Genomic DNA, 14,383 nt, shown 5'->3' on the forward strand with positions numbered 1-14,383 from the left:
TGCCTGCCTCCCCTTTTTCTACTGCCGCCCCGGGTCCGGGCCATTTTCCGGGCCGGGCACACTAAAGTGCGCGGCCCCGGGGCCCAGTATATGACCCGCTGTCCTGCTATCCTTCTCTTCCCCCGCCCCATGTGGCTGCGGGGCCGCGGTGGCGCTGCCCACTATGGCCCGGAAAGCAGTTAGCAGGAAGCGGAAAGCGCCAGCCTCGCCGGGAGCTGGGAGTGACGCTCAGGGCCCGCAGGTGAGAGCTGAGAAGCTGAGATCCAGGTCTTAAGGCCAAGGCACCCACAGGGGTTTAGTTTGCAGATCGGAGAACCGGAACCGAGATCCAAGGTTTATAGTCAGGGGGCACAAGAGCAGAGCCCTGGACTGTAGAGTCAGGGCTGAGCCATCAGGAGTTCACTATAGGGCAGATAGGCCGAAGGAATAAGGAGCTAAAGGGGAACTTGAAAATGGGGCATATTCCAGGGAAGGCCTGCAACCAGGATTGGGGCTTGAAGAGAAACCAGAATCTGGGATATGAAGGAAGGGAAACCGAAGTGGAGGGGAATCGGGAACAAAACCTCCCTAAAGATAAGGGAAGAGGGAGTGAAGTCCTCCTTACAGGGGCTCCCGCGTGGATGATTGCGTCTAATATGGGAAAGCGTCTCCCTATGAATACCCAAGCCTTGAGCTGGCACTCGGACCCCTAGAAGAAACAGTAGTTCCCAGATATCATCCCTATCCATTCCTCTTTGGAGGGGAAAACCTTGCTGGACGCTAATGAAGACTCGGATTTACCATGTCTCCCACCCCGTTGGTGTTTGATATTTCGAATTCTACAACTGCCTGAAGCGCGGGCCTGGTGACAGGGGGGTGGCCATTGATAGTGCATCCTGGAAGACCTGGAACCCCAGTCTGGCTCCTTGGGCTGCATCCTCCAAGCTCCGCGGGGAGTACAGGCAGAGAGGGAGAAGGGAGCTGGGCAGAGATGCAGCCCAGATCGTTATGGTAATCATTGGGCCCCTCCTTCCCTTCCCTGTCAAGGATAACTTCGGGGGATCTGAATCTTTTCATTCCTTAAAGGCCTAGTAAACCTTTATCCTCTTCTCTGCTTCTATTCCCCTGTTTTTCATTCCTTTTTTTCTCATAGGTAGGTTTGACTATGAACAGCATCTTTTCAATGTTGGAAGAGTTAAACTGGACTGTCTGGGTTGCGATTCCTGTTTTAATGTATTTGTATTTCTTTTGTATGCAAATCCCGCAGGATGAATTCTTGGTGATTTCTCTGATACAGTAGGATCCCTTGTTCTAAAGAAAGGTAGCCAAAGTTCTGATGTCTAATGTTGCTTTCTACAGTTTGGCTGGGATCACTCCCTTCACAAAAGGAAAAGACTCCCCCCAGTGAAGAGATCCTTAGTGTACTACCTGAAGAACCGAGAAGTCAGGCTACAGAATGAAACCAGCTACTCTCGAGTGTTGCATGGTTATGCAGCACAGCAACTTCCCAGTCTCCTGAAGGAGAGAGAATTTCACCTTGGGACCCTTAATAAAGTGTTTGCATCTCAGTGGCTGAATCATAGGCAAGTGGTGTGTGGCACAAAATGCAACACGGTAAGCATCTGTGGGGATGTTAGCTTTCTCCTAGGTCTTGGTTATATGGCTCCACATGCCATATATCCAACCTTTTTGGTGCCTGGGACCGGTGTTCCTATGAGAATCTAATGCCTGATCATTTGAGGTAGAGTTGAGGTAGTGATGCTAGCCAGCTCTGGGGAGCAGCTGCAAATACAGATGGAACTTCACTTGCTAGCCTGTCGCCCACCTCCTGCTGTGCGGTCTGGTTCCTAACAGGCCACTGCCGGACTAGTACCGATACCGGTCTGCAGCCTGGGGTTTGGGAACGTCTGCTCTAGAACCTCTCATTGCTTGTTTTCTCCATCAGTTTCTCTTGTAAGGAGATTGCCTTACTCTCCTTTCCTTTCCCTTCTATTGATGACTCCTTTGTCTCTTTTTCTTCTCCTTTTCTGACCTCTACATTTCTTTTCTGACAAATCTCAGAGGAGTCTGTTTTTTTAGGCCTCTCGCCATATGGATATGCCAGTGCTTCTAGAGTTCTTTAGGCTTCATCTTTTCATGTTTCTTTTTAAGTCAGAGGACTCAGAGGAAAGACTTAAGAAAGAAGGATGCTCAGGGCACCATTCAGGCTACATGATAATGAAAACCTTGGTGTTATCTGCTAGCCTAATTTCTACATATGTAGAAATTCTTAACACTTGGCAAACGCACACTTTTAGGGAATAGAATCTAAAGATGTATTTCTTATAAGAAAAAGGCAGGGAATGTGTGCCTCTTGGTGTATTTCAGTATATACATGTTTGTTCTTTGCAAAGCAGTCTCCTTGAAAAGGATTCAGAAGAGAGAAAAATTAAGTGTGAGTAGGAGAATAGTTTTACATTGAATGACTTAGAAGACAATTGTAAGTGAATGAAGGGGGAAATCAGTAAGGTATATAGCCAGCACGATTACAGGCATGGATAAAATAAGTCAATCCATCGAATATGGATTGGAACAGAAGGGAACAGATAGCATAATGTCAGAGGAATGGCAAGTGAAAAGAGGCAGGACATGGAGGTGGGAAATGATTCTGAATGAAGTGTGAGAAAAGATCAGATGTAGACCTAGCTGTTCTCCCCATTTTCACCTCACCCTGTGTGAGTGTGTATGCAATTTAAGGGCTGAGTAAATTTCCTTTGGACAGAAACACATCTTAGATCCAGTGGAAGAGTGAAGGTTGCTCTAGATCAAGAAAGTGTTAAGTATTAAGAGAAGTGTTAAGTAAAGGACATAGGCAAAAATTTAATCATGAGTTTTAAGGAAGGAAATAATACCATGGTGGTTGGGGCCAAGCTTTCATTTCCTCTTCTGTTGAAGGCTGCTTGACATACAGAGCCTTTCAAAACTAAGTAGTGGCGGGAAGTACAAAACTTGATTTTCCTAGTCTCTCAGGCCGCCATTCCTGGTTTAAGAGAACAACTCATTATTGTTGCTTGGAGTAGAAAGAGTCTCTTATTTGGAGGAATTCATTCCACTCCCCACACGTACCATTGTAGTATTTTTCCCAGCAAATATTACTCACTGAATTGTAAACTAAAGTAATTGTTATAGTATCCTCGCATTTATTATTGATTCTGTTTTGAGGTGAGAATGGTAAGTAATAATTTAACCTAATGCTAGTACCTACCTCTTTCTGTCTTCCTGTGTCCTCATGAGCTTAAGCAGGGGCTTGTTTTCTTTTTATAGTTAGTGTTTTTCTTTGCTTAGCTTCTAGAAGCAAAGCTGGGAATCAAGAACACTGCTTTTCTCTGAAGATTTGGAAAATAATTTTCTTAGCTGTGCCTTTGTTTTCCCATCTCTGAAATGGGAGTGGCAGTATCCAGTGCGAGAAGGTGGCTCTGGACATCTTGGGGGAATACTTCAAGTTAGCAATATTTACTTATTCAAAAATAGTATTAGTGTGAATTCAAAGCCTTTTCTAATGCTCTTGGCATTCCCTGGGACTTCCCTCAGTTTGTACGAAAGGAAAATTATTTAAATAATTAGAACTGTCTTTGGATAATATGTGAAGATTTGGGGGGAGGAGGATTTCAAGTTGGAGTCTCAATAGTAAGTTTTAATGTATTGAAATTTTACCATCAATAAAATGATATAAATGTATTCAGTAGGAAAATTTGCCCTGACCATTTATATTCTAAAAATAACCTATTGATACGTATGCATAGGTTGGAAGCTGTTTGGTATTCATCAGCATTTAACTGAGTGTACACAAATGCTCTAAAGCCAGGTCAATTCCACGTTAACTGGCTTGGGGCTATAATATTGAAATCTCTGCTAAGGCAATGGGTCATCCTCTTTAGTAAAAACAGCATTCTGTAAACTTTTCTTTAGCTTGATTCCTGGGGTGGGAATTGCCCTGTGCTGTGGACTAATACTCAAACTAGGAGGCCAGTAAGCACAGGAATAATGGCAAAGATGGTCAGCTTACATTTTAATCATTGATAATATAAGTATGGCCATGTTTTTACTAAATTATTTAAAGAAGGAGAAGTAGTATAACCTTAATTGGAACATGGGTCTGGGAACCAGGGTGAGTAGATATATTTTCCTGGCTAAGGGTTACAAGCTCAGATTATGTGCAGAGCCAGACAGAAAGACTAAGTAAAAGAAGCTTGCTAGGCACGAAACAGAAGTAATGGGAACTGCAAAGAGCCAGAGAAGGCATTTTTGGCTTCAGCCAGTTGTTGCCATTTAGGAATTAGTAGATTTTCCTTTTTCTTTTTAAAGGAAACTGGAAGTCTGGATTTTTAAAGAGAAAAGTATTGATCATTTATGAGGAATATTGAGAATCTGCTGTGACAGGAGCTTTATGTGTCTAGAAGAGAGTTGTGAAAGTAAGGTTAGAAAGGTTCATTAGGATCAAATTGTGGAAGCCCTTGAATGTCAAGCTAAGATTTTATTCTGTGGGGAATGGAGAGACACAAGGCCCAAGGATTTGAAGCAGGGACCGACGTGGTTGGAGTAATGCTTTTAGAGAGAGTAGTTATATGATGGTAGCACTATGGTATACATAAGAAGTAATGAATGCAAAACCAGGATGTTGGGGAAAAGGTGAGGAGGAGACAGATATAAGACATCTCAGAATCTATAAATGATGACATGCTCAGATTTAATCCATTCAAAGGAATAAGTTGGAATTGATACTGCTGTCTTGAACCTGGGTAACTGGGAGGATGGCAGAGTAAGTATTGAGCAGATTTGAAGAGATGAGTTTAGTTTTGTGCTTTCACTTGGTTAAAGTTTGGGAGAGGGATAAAGATTGAAATTAGTGGTTTGGGAATCACATACGGGATTATTGTTATATTACCATGGGAGAGAGGGTAGAGAAGGCACTCTTGAGTTCCATAAACCTTCCATAAAATTGCAAATTTTTCATTATAGATACATTTTGGGGGGCATGATGTGGGGAGAGTGGTGTAGGAAGCAATCCATAGTTCTCTTTAGATTTTCAAAAGAAATACTGTGAGCCAAAAATGAGTAAGAACCATTGATATTGAAAAAGGGGCTAAGAACAGAACCTTGGAAAGCACCTATATTTGTGGAGCAGGAAGAATTGCTACCCAGGGAGCAGGGAAGTTAGAGGAAAACCAGGAGAGTACCAAAAACCAAATTAGAGGAAAACCACATGAGTACCAAAAACCATTTAAGAAAGCGGATATTTTGAGAGGGGGGCCATTTGAGGATAAGGATGGTGATAGGCAGAGTGATAATGTGTGCAGAGTTTGGGGCATTTAATTTTAGATATGAACTCTTATTTTATTTCTCGTTTATTGATGCCCTCCAGCCAAAGACTACCCGGGGACTTAGATACAGTTGCTTGTTGCCCCTGGGAAGAACCTACACCATAGGGAACCATGGGACCTCATAGTAAGAGGATGGGACCTCATAGTAAGAGGGTTTTACAAAGGTGATCTGGAGGAAGGCTTAAGGAAATGGGACTTTGACAGGAAAATTTCTTGTGAAATTTTCACCAAGGCACCAAGGGCTAGCTGATAGTACCAAGTTGGATGTTAAGGCTCCTTTCTCTTTGGATGTTAGGTCAAAATTACCCAGGAGTGATTCTCCCAGAGATATACTACTGACTTCACAGATAGATTTGGTGGATCATAATGAAGCAGACAAGATAAGTTGGGGCTGCAGTTTGCTGCCAGATGAGAAGTAGAGCTTTGAGAAGCCAAATTTTGGGGGTAGGGTGGAATGGTAGATACTAGGGTTGAGAGAATAGCTATAATGTTATATCACTGGGTTTTATATTCAGATTCCTGAAATTGTAAAAGCAGAATATGAAACTCAATTTGAGTCAAAAGGAAAAGAGATATGGTGAAGTGTGGGATTTTGCTCTGGCCAGATTTTTTATTCATTCCCCTTGTTTTACTATTTTATTTTTCCAAGGGGTTACAACCTTTTAGAAAATGCTTTAAAATGCTTGCAGAATTCCTTGTGCCCTGCTAGATATACATCTCAGGTTAACAGTATGCCTTTCTGTATGATCCATCTATGTTTTCTACTTAGGACAGTAACCTGCTATTTAGCCATTGTTTAATGGCATTTAGTTATCCTCTATCTAGTAGGAAATATTCAGATTTATCCCAGAATTAGTCTTTATCTTATTTTCAGAATATTTTGCTGTTTTGAGTGGAAGATTTTTAAATGTAGAAGTGATAGAATTGTTCTGTTGGCAAGTTCATTCTGCTGGGACACATGTACAGAAGTGTTTCTAGATTGGAAATCATTATGGAAATGCTTCATAAATTCTAAGTTTCTACAGATTTAATTGGTGTTATAAGACTTTAGGAAGAGAAGTAGTAGGAATAAGTTTATGCCTCTCATATTTGATGATGCTAGAGTTGGCTACCCCTTTCTGACTTGTCTTCATCTTGGGAAGGCCTTGCTTAGATTGGCATGAGTGTGGGCCCCAGGAATCTGTTTCCTGTAGTGTGTTACAGTCTTTAGGTCGCTCTCTGTATATGAGGAAAGTAATGATCAAGAATGTTTGAGTCTTATTGTATGTCAACTATACTTTAATTTAAAAAAAAGTGTTAGGACCTAAGCAGCAGTTCTATGGAGAGATTAAAGAATTTATTTGAAGAGAGTGGCTCCATAATATAGTTAGCACGTCTGGGTTTGCGCCCCAGGTAGAGCCACGGACCATACCCCAGGAGTACCAGGGGTGGAAGTCGGGGCGTGGAATCAAAGAGGGGAAAAATATTTATTTGGAGACGCTATCTCAACAATAATGATAGTATTTCGATGGTTTCTTCCTTGTCTAGGACTTCACCTCATATTGCTGGGTATTTCACATTCCTGGTCTCTGCTATATAGATGCCAGCAATACCCCACCCCCCACTCCCCACACACACCCTTGCACCTTCAGTTATTGTGACAATCAGGCACATGCATTTTTAAATGTTATGCCCCCAGTTGACAACTGCTGCAGAGCTTGAGGCAAGCAGTTTTTCTACCTGAGCCATTTATTTCAGGTATAGTCTGTTTGAAACTAGAGACATTGGAGAGTGAACAGATTGACTCCTGTACTCTGGGGTTTTTTTTTCCCTATCCTTGATAGACATTACAGTTAGAGAAAAAGGTCTATACTTCTTTTCAAGCTGACATATGGACAGTTTCTTTTAGAATGGGAACAATGCTTGAATCTGGTTCAAGATAAGAGTAGAGAAATATGAGTTTTTCCTAGTGATATCTAGGAGTATTGCTTTTCTGCGTGACTCTTAAGTAGGGAACTATTCATGTGTTTGTTTCCTGGTCTAGGAGATAAAAGGAAGAAACTGACCCAAAATTGGCAACTGGATTGAATCCAGGATAATGATTGGGCTAACATTTGGCTTCTTAATTTGGCTGCTGATTTCATTTAAATGGCCTTATTTGCCTTTGGATTCAGGGAGGCCACCAGTCCCTCTCCCTTGTTAGGTGTGGTGATTCTCATCAGGACAATGAAAGGAATTGGGGTAATATTTCTACATTTCATTGGCTAGAATATAGTGGGACAACTTTGGGATTTGTATTTGCATTTATTAAATCCATAAACATTGATTGAATCTCTCCAGTGTAGCAAAACACTGTACCCAGTGAGGGGTTGCAGTGATATAAAAAATCCCAGGAAGAGCTGGAAGGGACTATAAAATAATAAAAATAATGGAATCCTAACCACTGACCTCTATTTCTCCTTTTATAGTTGAGGAAACAGACTCAAAGGAGAAAAGTGATTTGCCTGAGATTTTATAATGAGATAGGTGCAGAGTTAAGTTTGGGCCTCAATTTTCCTTATTCCTTGTCAGAATTCTTTATGTTACACCAAGTTTCCTCAGAATTTTTCACTGAAATACCCCTAATGGCAGAAGACTACTCGGTGATTGGACAGTATTGAGCAACTGTGAAATTTCTTTGAAGTTCCAAGAATATCTTAAATATTCATGTGCATTTTGCATTTTATGCTATAATATATCATGATTCTCTTAATATGAAAATACTGTGTTTAGGGAGGGTGGAGATCTTTCTCTGTCTCCTGATTAATGTTCCAGGAAGATGAGGTACCAATTTTTCCTGTAAAAAGCACACTACCACATTATGTATAATACATGGATCTTGACCTTTGCTTAGCTTAGCTGGGATGTGATACGTGCAAAGTTAATTTCAACATAAATGCCTCATTAGTAGCTCCAATCAGGAGTGCTCCATGAAGGAAGTCATTCATAGTTAGGGTATTCAGAGAGGATTTCCTAGAGGAGAAAGGGGCCTCAACTGATGGGAAGGAAACAGAGGTGTCTATTCCATAGCAGAGTCAGGAAGATAAGGAGTGTTGAGGGACTGTGAATAGACCCATTTGGTTGATGCAGAGCACCAGCCATCAAGAAGTACTGTGACTCAGTTACTAAGGAATTGGATGGCAAGGCTAACTAAATTTTCCTTAGGTAATTTTTTTATTTTCCCTTTGGTTCATATCTAGCCTTTAATAACGAATAATTCTGTTAATCATCTTTCTCATCTGGAGAATTGAGTCTCATACTCACTTGGTCCCTGGTGAATTTAGGGCCTGTTCTGCAGCCCTGTAGCCTTGGAAGATGGGAGAACCTGGGTTGCCAAGAGCAGAGTTTTGCTGGAGGTGCCTGGCAGGCCAACTGCCTGGGAATAGATAATAATAACACAGTCTAGTTACTTCAGTTGGTTCCTGCTTTCCTTGGGCCCTTCCATTAAAATCCTGTCCTCCCCAACCCTGGGCCTAATCACTTGAATGGCTGCCGTAATGCCAAAGAATTTTTTAAAAATTCCGTGAGCTAAGCCAGTCTACCTTCTTTTAAATAGATGCATGTTTGATTTCTGATCATTTAGGCCTTTGTTTCCCAAGCATGACTCAGTAACCACCTGCATCATAATCATTTGAAATACATATTAAATATGTAGTTTCTTCATCTTCCAGTACTAATTCAGGATTTCCTTCAGTGAAACTAGGAATTGGCATTTTAAACAAACTGAATATTTTTATATGAATCGCTGCCTTAGACTTTATTATATAGCAATAATTTTTTTGCTACCTTGTTAAATCTAGTCAAGTAGTTTAATCTTCCTTGTATTTTCTCAACCACACTCAAGGCACAGGAGGGGGCATCAGATTTAATGGACCTGGAAGAATTTCTTTGTAGGCATCTTGGTTGATATCCATCCAGCAGATAGTAGGGTGTTATTAAATCTTATTTCCGCACTCTGTGGAAGCCTCAACAAATGGTTATTTATTTATTTATTTTTTGTCTGTTCCTGGTCTCATGAACAGATGAAATAAGAGATTTGCCCATTATTTTTTTAGGTCAGATCGTAGGCTATTAGTTTCCAAGTTTTTGATCTCTTTTCTAGAAGAGTAATATGTAAACATGTCAGAAATATCTGCTTTTATACTAACAAGTTTGATTCAGTCATTTTGTATTGTATATTTGGATTCAAAGGTTTGTGGGTTGAGTCTGGGTTCCATTTCTTATTAGCTTTGTGCCCTTGGACAAGCCAGATATCTTCTAAGCCTTTCTTCTCTCACCTTTAAAATAAATGGACAGAGTAGCAGAGTCATGAAGAAAATTAATAAATTAACACAGTACCTAGAATATGCGCTTAACAAATTGTGGATGTAATTAATGGTGGTGGTAAAGGATGAGGACAGAATTGGTGGCAGTGGTTTGATAGTTCTAGGCTTTAGGTGCATTTCCGGCCAAGCTCAGTATACTTAAGTGAGCATTTCTCTACCCTGTAAATAGCTGCTTTTTGATTGTCAGTCATACCCCACATAGCTTAAACATTGAAAAATAATTCATTTAGACATAATTTATATAAGAGGAAGTACTATTAGTATATTATAGGAAATTATATTTAATTTCATTATAGAAGGAATACAGATAAAAGCAAAATATTTTTCTGTGTGCAAATTAAAGTAATACCCAGTTCTCATAAAGATGTGGTGGAATGAGTACAGATATACATTGCTGCAAAAACCTTTTTTGAAAGTAATTTGGCATTATGTTTCAAAAGCCTGGTACATATTATTTGTTGAATGAACTACCTAAAAATATTGGACCTAATATTTTCAAACTAGGGAATTTATCCAAAGGAAGAGAAAAGTCTTTTTTTTACCAACACAGTCATTGGAAGCTGTTTTATCTAAATGCTAACAATAGAATACATGAGTAATTTATGGTAAATCAAATTTGCATGATATTATGCAGATGTTAACATTTAAGACTGTAATAACATGCAAAGCATTTGATATGTTAAGTGTAATGATATATAAAATTCTATTTCTGCTTATTATAGTGATGCACAATTACACATGCATGTAGTTAAGGACTAAACAGGAACTTGACAAATGATTTGAAAAGAGACAAGATTTTGAATGATCTTTCTTGCATTTTTTATTTCCATTATTGCTGATAAAGTATTATCAATAAACTTTTTTTTTTTTTAATATTACTTCAGCTAGATGAACCTTATTTTTTCTTAGCCTAAAGTAATGGTGAAAGTGGCCTTACTCGTTTACTATTCATTGCTTATTTTGTTTGCTGACAAAAAGTGAACACAGTTATGTGTTATACATCTTCTCTAGGGAGAGAGAGTGAAGTAGGGGCTTGAAAATATAGTGGTGGAACATACAGCAAAAGGAGTTTCCCTTCTCAGTCACACAAGGAGTTTTTGGGAGCTCAAAATAACACCTACAGAGAGATCTCGCTTTTCAGTGGGCAAATATACAACCATATTGTCCTTAAGTCTTTGTGCTATAATGCTCAGGAAGTAAGAATGTGGCTATAACCAATCCCCTGTGGTGTTTCACTGGTTTAAAATTGCTGCACTGTAGTTAAAACTATTCACCCATCGTTATTTCTTTAGCATAAATTCCTAAAATTGGAATTACAAAGTTTACACATTTTTAATTTTTGATACATGTAGTCTTATTTTCTATTGTGTTTCTTGGTTTTGGCTTACCTTTCACTCCTCTCCATCTTCTGGATTTTGGATAGGGAATGGATTCATCTGCTTGATTTCAATTGTATTTCCTTTCGTCAACTTTCAACAAACATAGGCTGCCCACTTACCTTTTACTGTCTGACTCAGCATACTTTATCTTAATTTCTGCGTGACCTATGTGGATTTGCTTTCTTTCCTCCTTTAGGCTCCAGCTTAAACACTCTTGAATATTAGAAAATTTATTAAGCCACCTTGATCTTTCATTGTACACACATTTGTGTATGTCTACATCCACATTCATGCTTGCAGAGATGTACTCACTAGTCTTAACAGTCTTCCTGATTACAAGGCCTTTGTTTTTTTTTTTTCTCCTAGAATGTAGACTGCAGGGAACCATTGAGCCTCAAGCTTACCTTGCCATGTTGCTAATTTCTGGCAGGGATCCCAGTAGGTTAATGTGGAGTAGTGCCATTCTGGGAAGTGTTATAGGAGCTGTATGAAGACTTGGCCTCTCGTCAGAGAGCTTGGGGAGATGTACTGTGGCAGCCCCTCCACAAGACTGTCCCTTCCTTTGAAGAAGCAAAAGCGCTCTATCTTTCACATGGTGCTTTGTCATTCCCCTGCAAAGATGGGGGTGAGGTTGGGCGTAAACTCTTGGGCCTCTGCAGACCCAACTGTTACCAGTTTTTCCATCTCCCTTGTATCAAATATTTTCATAGAGTGTAGAAGCTTTTCTTACACCTTGTAAAACCAAACATACGTTAGAATAGTGTATTACTATTTATTAGCTATCACTCGTTAAGAACCTATTCTGTGCTGAGCCCTGTGCTAGACACTGCATTTTATTAGCTCTCTTAGAAGTTTTAGCCAGCACCCAGTTTCCAAAGGAGAAACTCAGATATTTCCAGGTTGCTGGTCAGTTTACTCTTGTGTCTTACCAAAGTCACCGCCCTCAGTATATAGAGCAGATTCTGTTAACCTCATTGCTTCTCAAACTTCAGCAGACCTGGAGATCTTGGAAAACTCCAGATTCTGATTTAGTAGATCTAGGATAAGGCCTAAGATTCTTTGTTTTTAACAAGCACCCAAATACTCCTTTGAATAGCAAGGGTCTGAATCAGTGGTTATTAAACCTGGACAGTCAACAGATTTTCCTGGAGATCTTGCGTTGAGGGGCCTGGGGGGTGCGGTCAATTTTTCTGGCCCCAAACTCAGTAATTTCTAATTGAAGGAGTTTTAGGGTAGGGCCTGAGAATTGTTTTTGTTTTGCAGCTTTTTTTAAAAAAAGACAGTTCTCCAGGTTATACTATAATAATCAGTTTGGGAATCACTCATCTAGCAGCTAACATGTTATGGATGCATTGTCCCACACAACACAAAGGGGCAATTGGGCAGTTAATTTTGCAGGGCTGTGGGTTAGAGACCATTTGTTTAAAAGGGTAAAAAACCCATTCACATTCTTTGGAAGGGCTAGTTCACAAACCTGAAGAACAAGAAATATCCCTGAATTCAGAAGGAAATAACTAAGAATTGGAAAGGCACTAGGAACCAAGGATGGCCATGCTTCCTGTCTTGTTTTGTTTTCTCTGGGGGCTGCCTTTGGTAGGAATTGACCACCCAGACAGTCTAGTGCCTCCATCCAGCTCTACATTCCTGAAAGAATTTGAATGGCATAGTTCAATCTATGGACTGGTTCTCCCTGAGCATTGAATTTTGGAGAATGAAAAGGGGTTGGATCAGTAAAGAGATGAAAAGCATTTCAGGCGGAAGCAGCAGCATAAGCAGAGGCATGGAGGCATAGAACAGAATGGTGTATGTGATAGAGACAAGCAGTGAGATAATCTTACCTTGTCGTATGTCTCAGGTCACTCCAGATCTAGTAACATAGGTATGCTTAATAGTGGTTATGACGTGTTTTGGGAATTGTGCTTTGTTTCTAAGCATATGTAGATAATTAGATATATATAAGATATGCCAAAATTGGCAGAAAACCTTTAGTCAGATTCTTTAGGACCATAATCTAATGCAAGTCCTCTTTGAAGCTGTCTTTGAATCCCAAGCAAAATTTATTGCTTCTTAAACTGTATTCATATAGCATATTACACCTATTTATTTTATATTTTCTTATTTTCATATTTTATTTGACTGATAGCCCTGATCATTCCTTTAATAATTCTCAGTGTCTAGCATGTAGTAGATATTAAGTAAATGTTTGATGGATAATTGAGTGAATAGATGTTTGTACTCAAGGTCAGCCACATTAAGAGAAACTGTGTTCAGTTCTGTTTCTCTTTTCTCTACAGCTCTTTGTAGTAGATGTCCAGACAAGCCAAATTACCAAGATTCCCATTCTGAAGGACCGGGAGCCTGGAGGTGTGACCCAGCAGGGCTGTGGTATCCATGCCATCGAGCTGAATCCCTCTAGAACACTATTAGCCACTGGAGGAGACAACCCCAACAGTCTTGCTATCTATCGGCTGCCTACACTAGATCCTGTGTGTGTGGGAGATGTAAGTTTCCCCTGTAATTGTAGTTAGAGGTAGCCTTATTTTCCAACGGAGCTTGATAGGTTCTATAGACCCTCCTCCCACAGGCCCCCTGGGAAGGGATAGTCCCCTGTGGATTTCCGTTGACTCCAGGGCCAAGGAGATTTCAGAATGGGGACTGGGCTCCCTGTAGGAAGTATCAAGTATGTTGACAGGGGTGAGCAGCACACCTTGGCCCAGCAGCAGTGGATTAGTCAGTGTCCAGACATCTGCTGCCCATAGTCAGAGAGAGAGGTTTATTAAATCATTTATTCAGTAGCTATTTTCTGAGCTATCTGTGATCAGGCATTATTTTAGACACTAGGGGCACAGCAGCGAATAGAGCAGATATACCCCTATCTTCTTGAAGCCTGCATCCTAGTAAAGGAAGACATAAATCAATATGTAAACTATATAAACCAAATAAATATTCACCAGCAGAACGTCAGAGTTGGTAAGTGCTATGGAGTAGAGTAAAGGCAGGCTAAAGCTATAGAGAGTATGGTAGAGAATGCTATTTCAGAAGATAATCAGAGAAGGCCTCATGTACGAATGACATTTGAGCAGAGAGTCTTAAAGGAAATGAGGGTCCAAGCCATGCTTATGTCTGGAGGAAGAGAGTTCTGGACAGAAGGAACAGCAAAGAGGTCAGTTATAACTGTTGTCCCAAAAAGCAAGGGGGGAGAGTGGTAGGACAAGGCTGGAGGGATGAGAGGTGGGTGATTGTAGGAGCCCCAAAGAAGACATCCAGAGATAGAAGGCCAGAGCTGTGTATCCATCAGACATGTTTATTTTCCACAGGAATG

At 40.3% G+C, this 14,383-nt stretch overlaps 1 protein-coding gene across 1 annotated transcript in view; it reads left to right on the forward strand.

The window, feature by feature from the left end:
* The first annotated feature begins 6 nt into the window (after nt 1-6).
* The window catches only part of DCAF12 (DDB1 and CUL4 associated factor 12), a 25,178-nt gene continuing 10,801 nt past the window's right edge, over nt 7-14,383 (forward strand). The window contains 3 exon segments of the mRNA XM_006916056.2: nt 7-241; nt 1,339-1,593; nt 13,356-13,562. Of these exon segments, the coding sequence (XP_006916118.1) occupies nt 164-241; nt 1,339-1,593; nt 13,356-13,562 (540 nt within the window). The 5' untranslated portion in view covers nt 7-163.

Source organism: Pteropus alecto, unplaced genomic scaffold, assembly GCF_000325575.1.
Source record: "Pteropus alecto unplaced genomic scaffold, ASM32557v1 scaffold206, whole genome shotgun sequence".
In the NCBI taxonomy this organism is placed as follows: domain Eukaryota; kingdom Metazoa; phylum Chordata; class Mammalia; order Chiroptera; family Pteropodidae; genus Pteropus; species Pteropus alecto.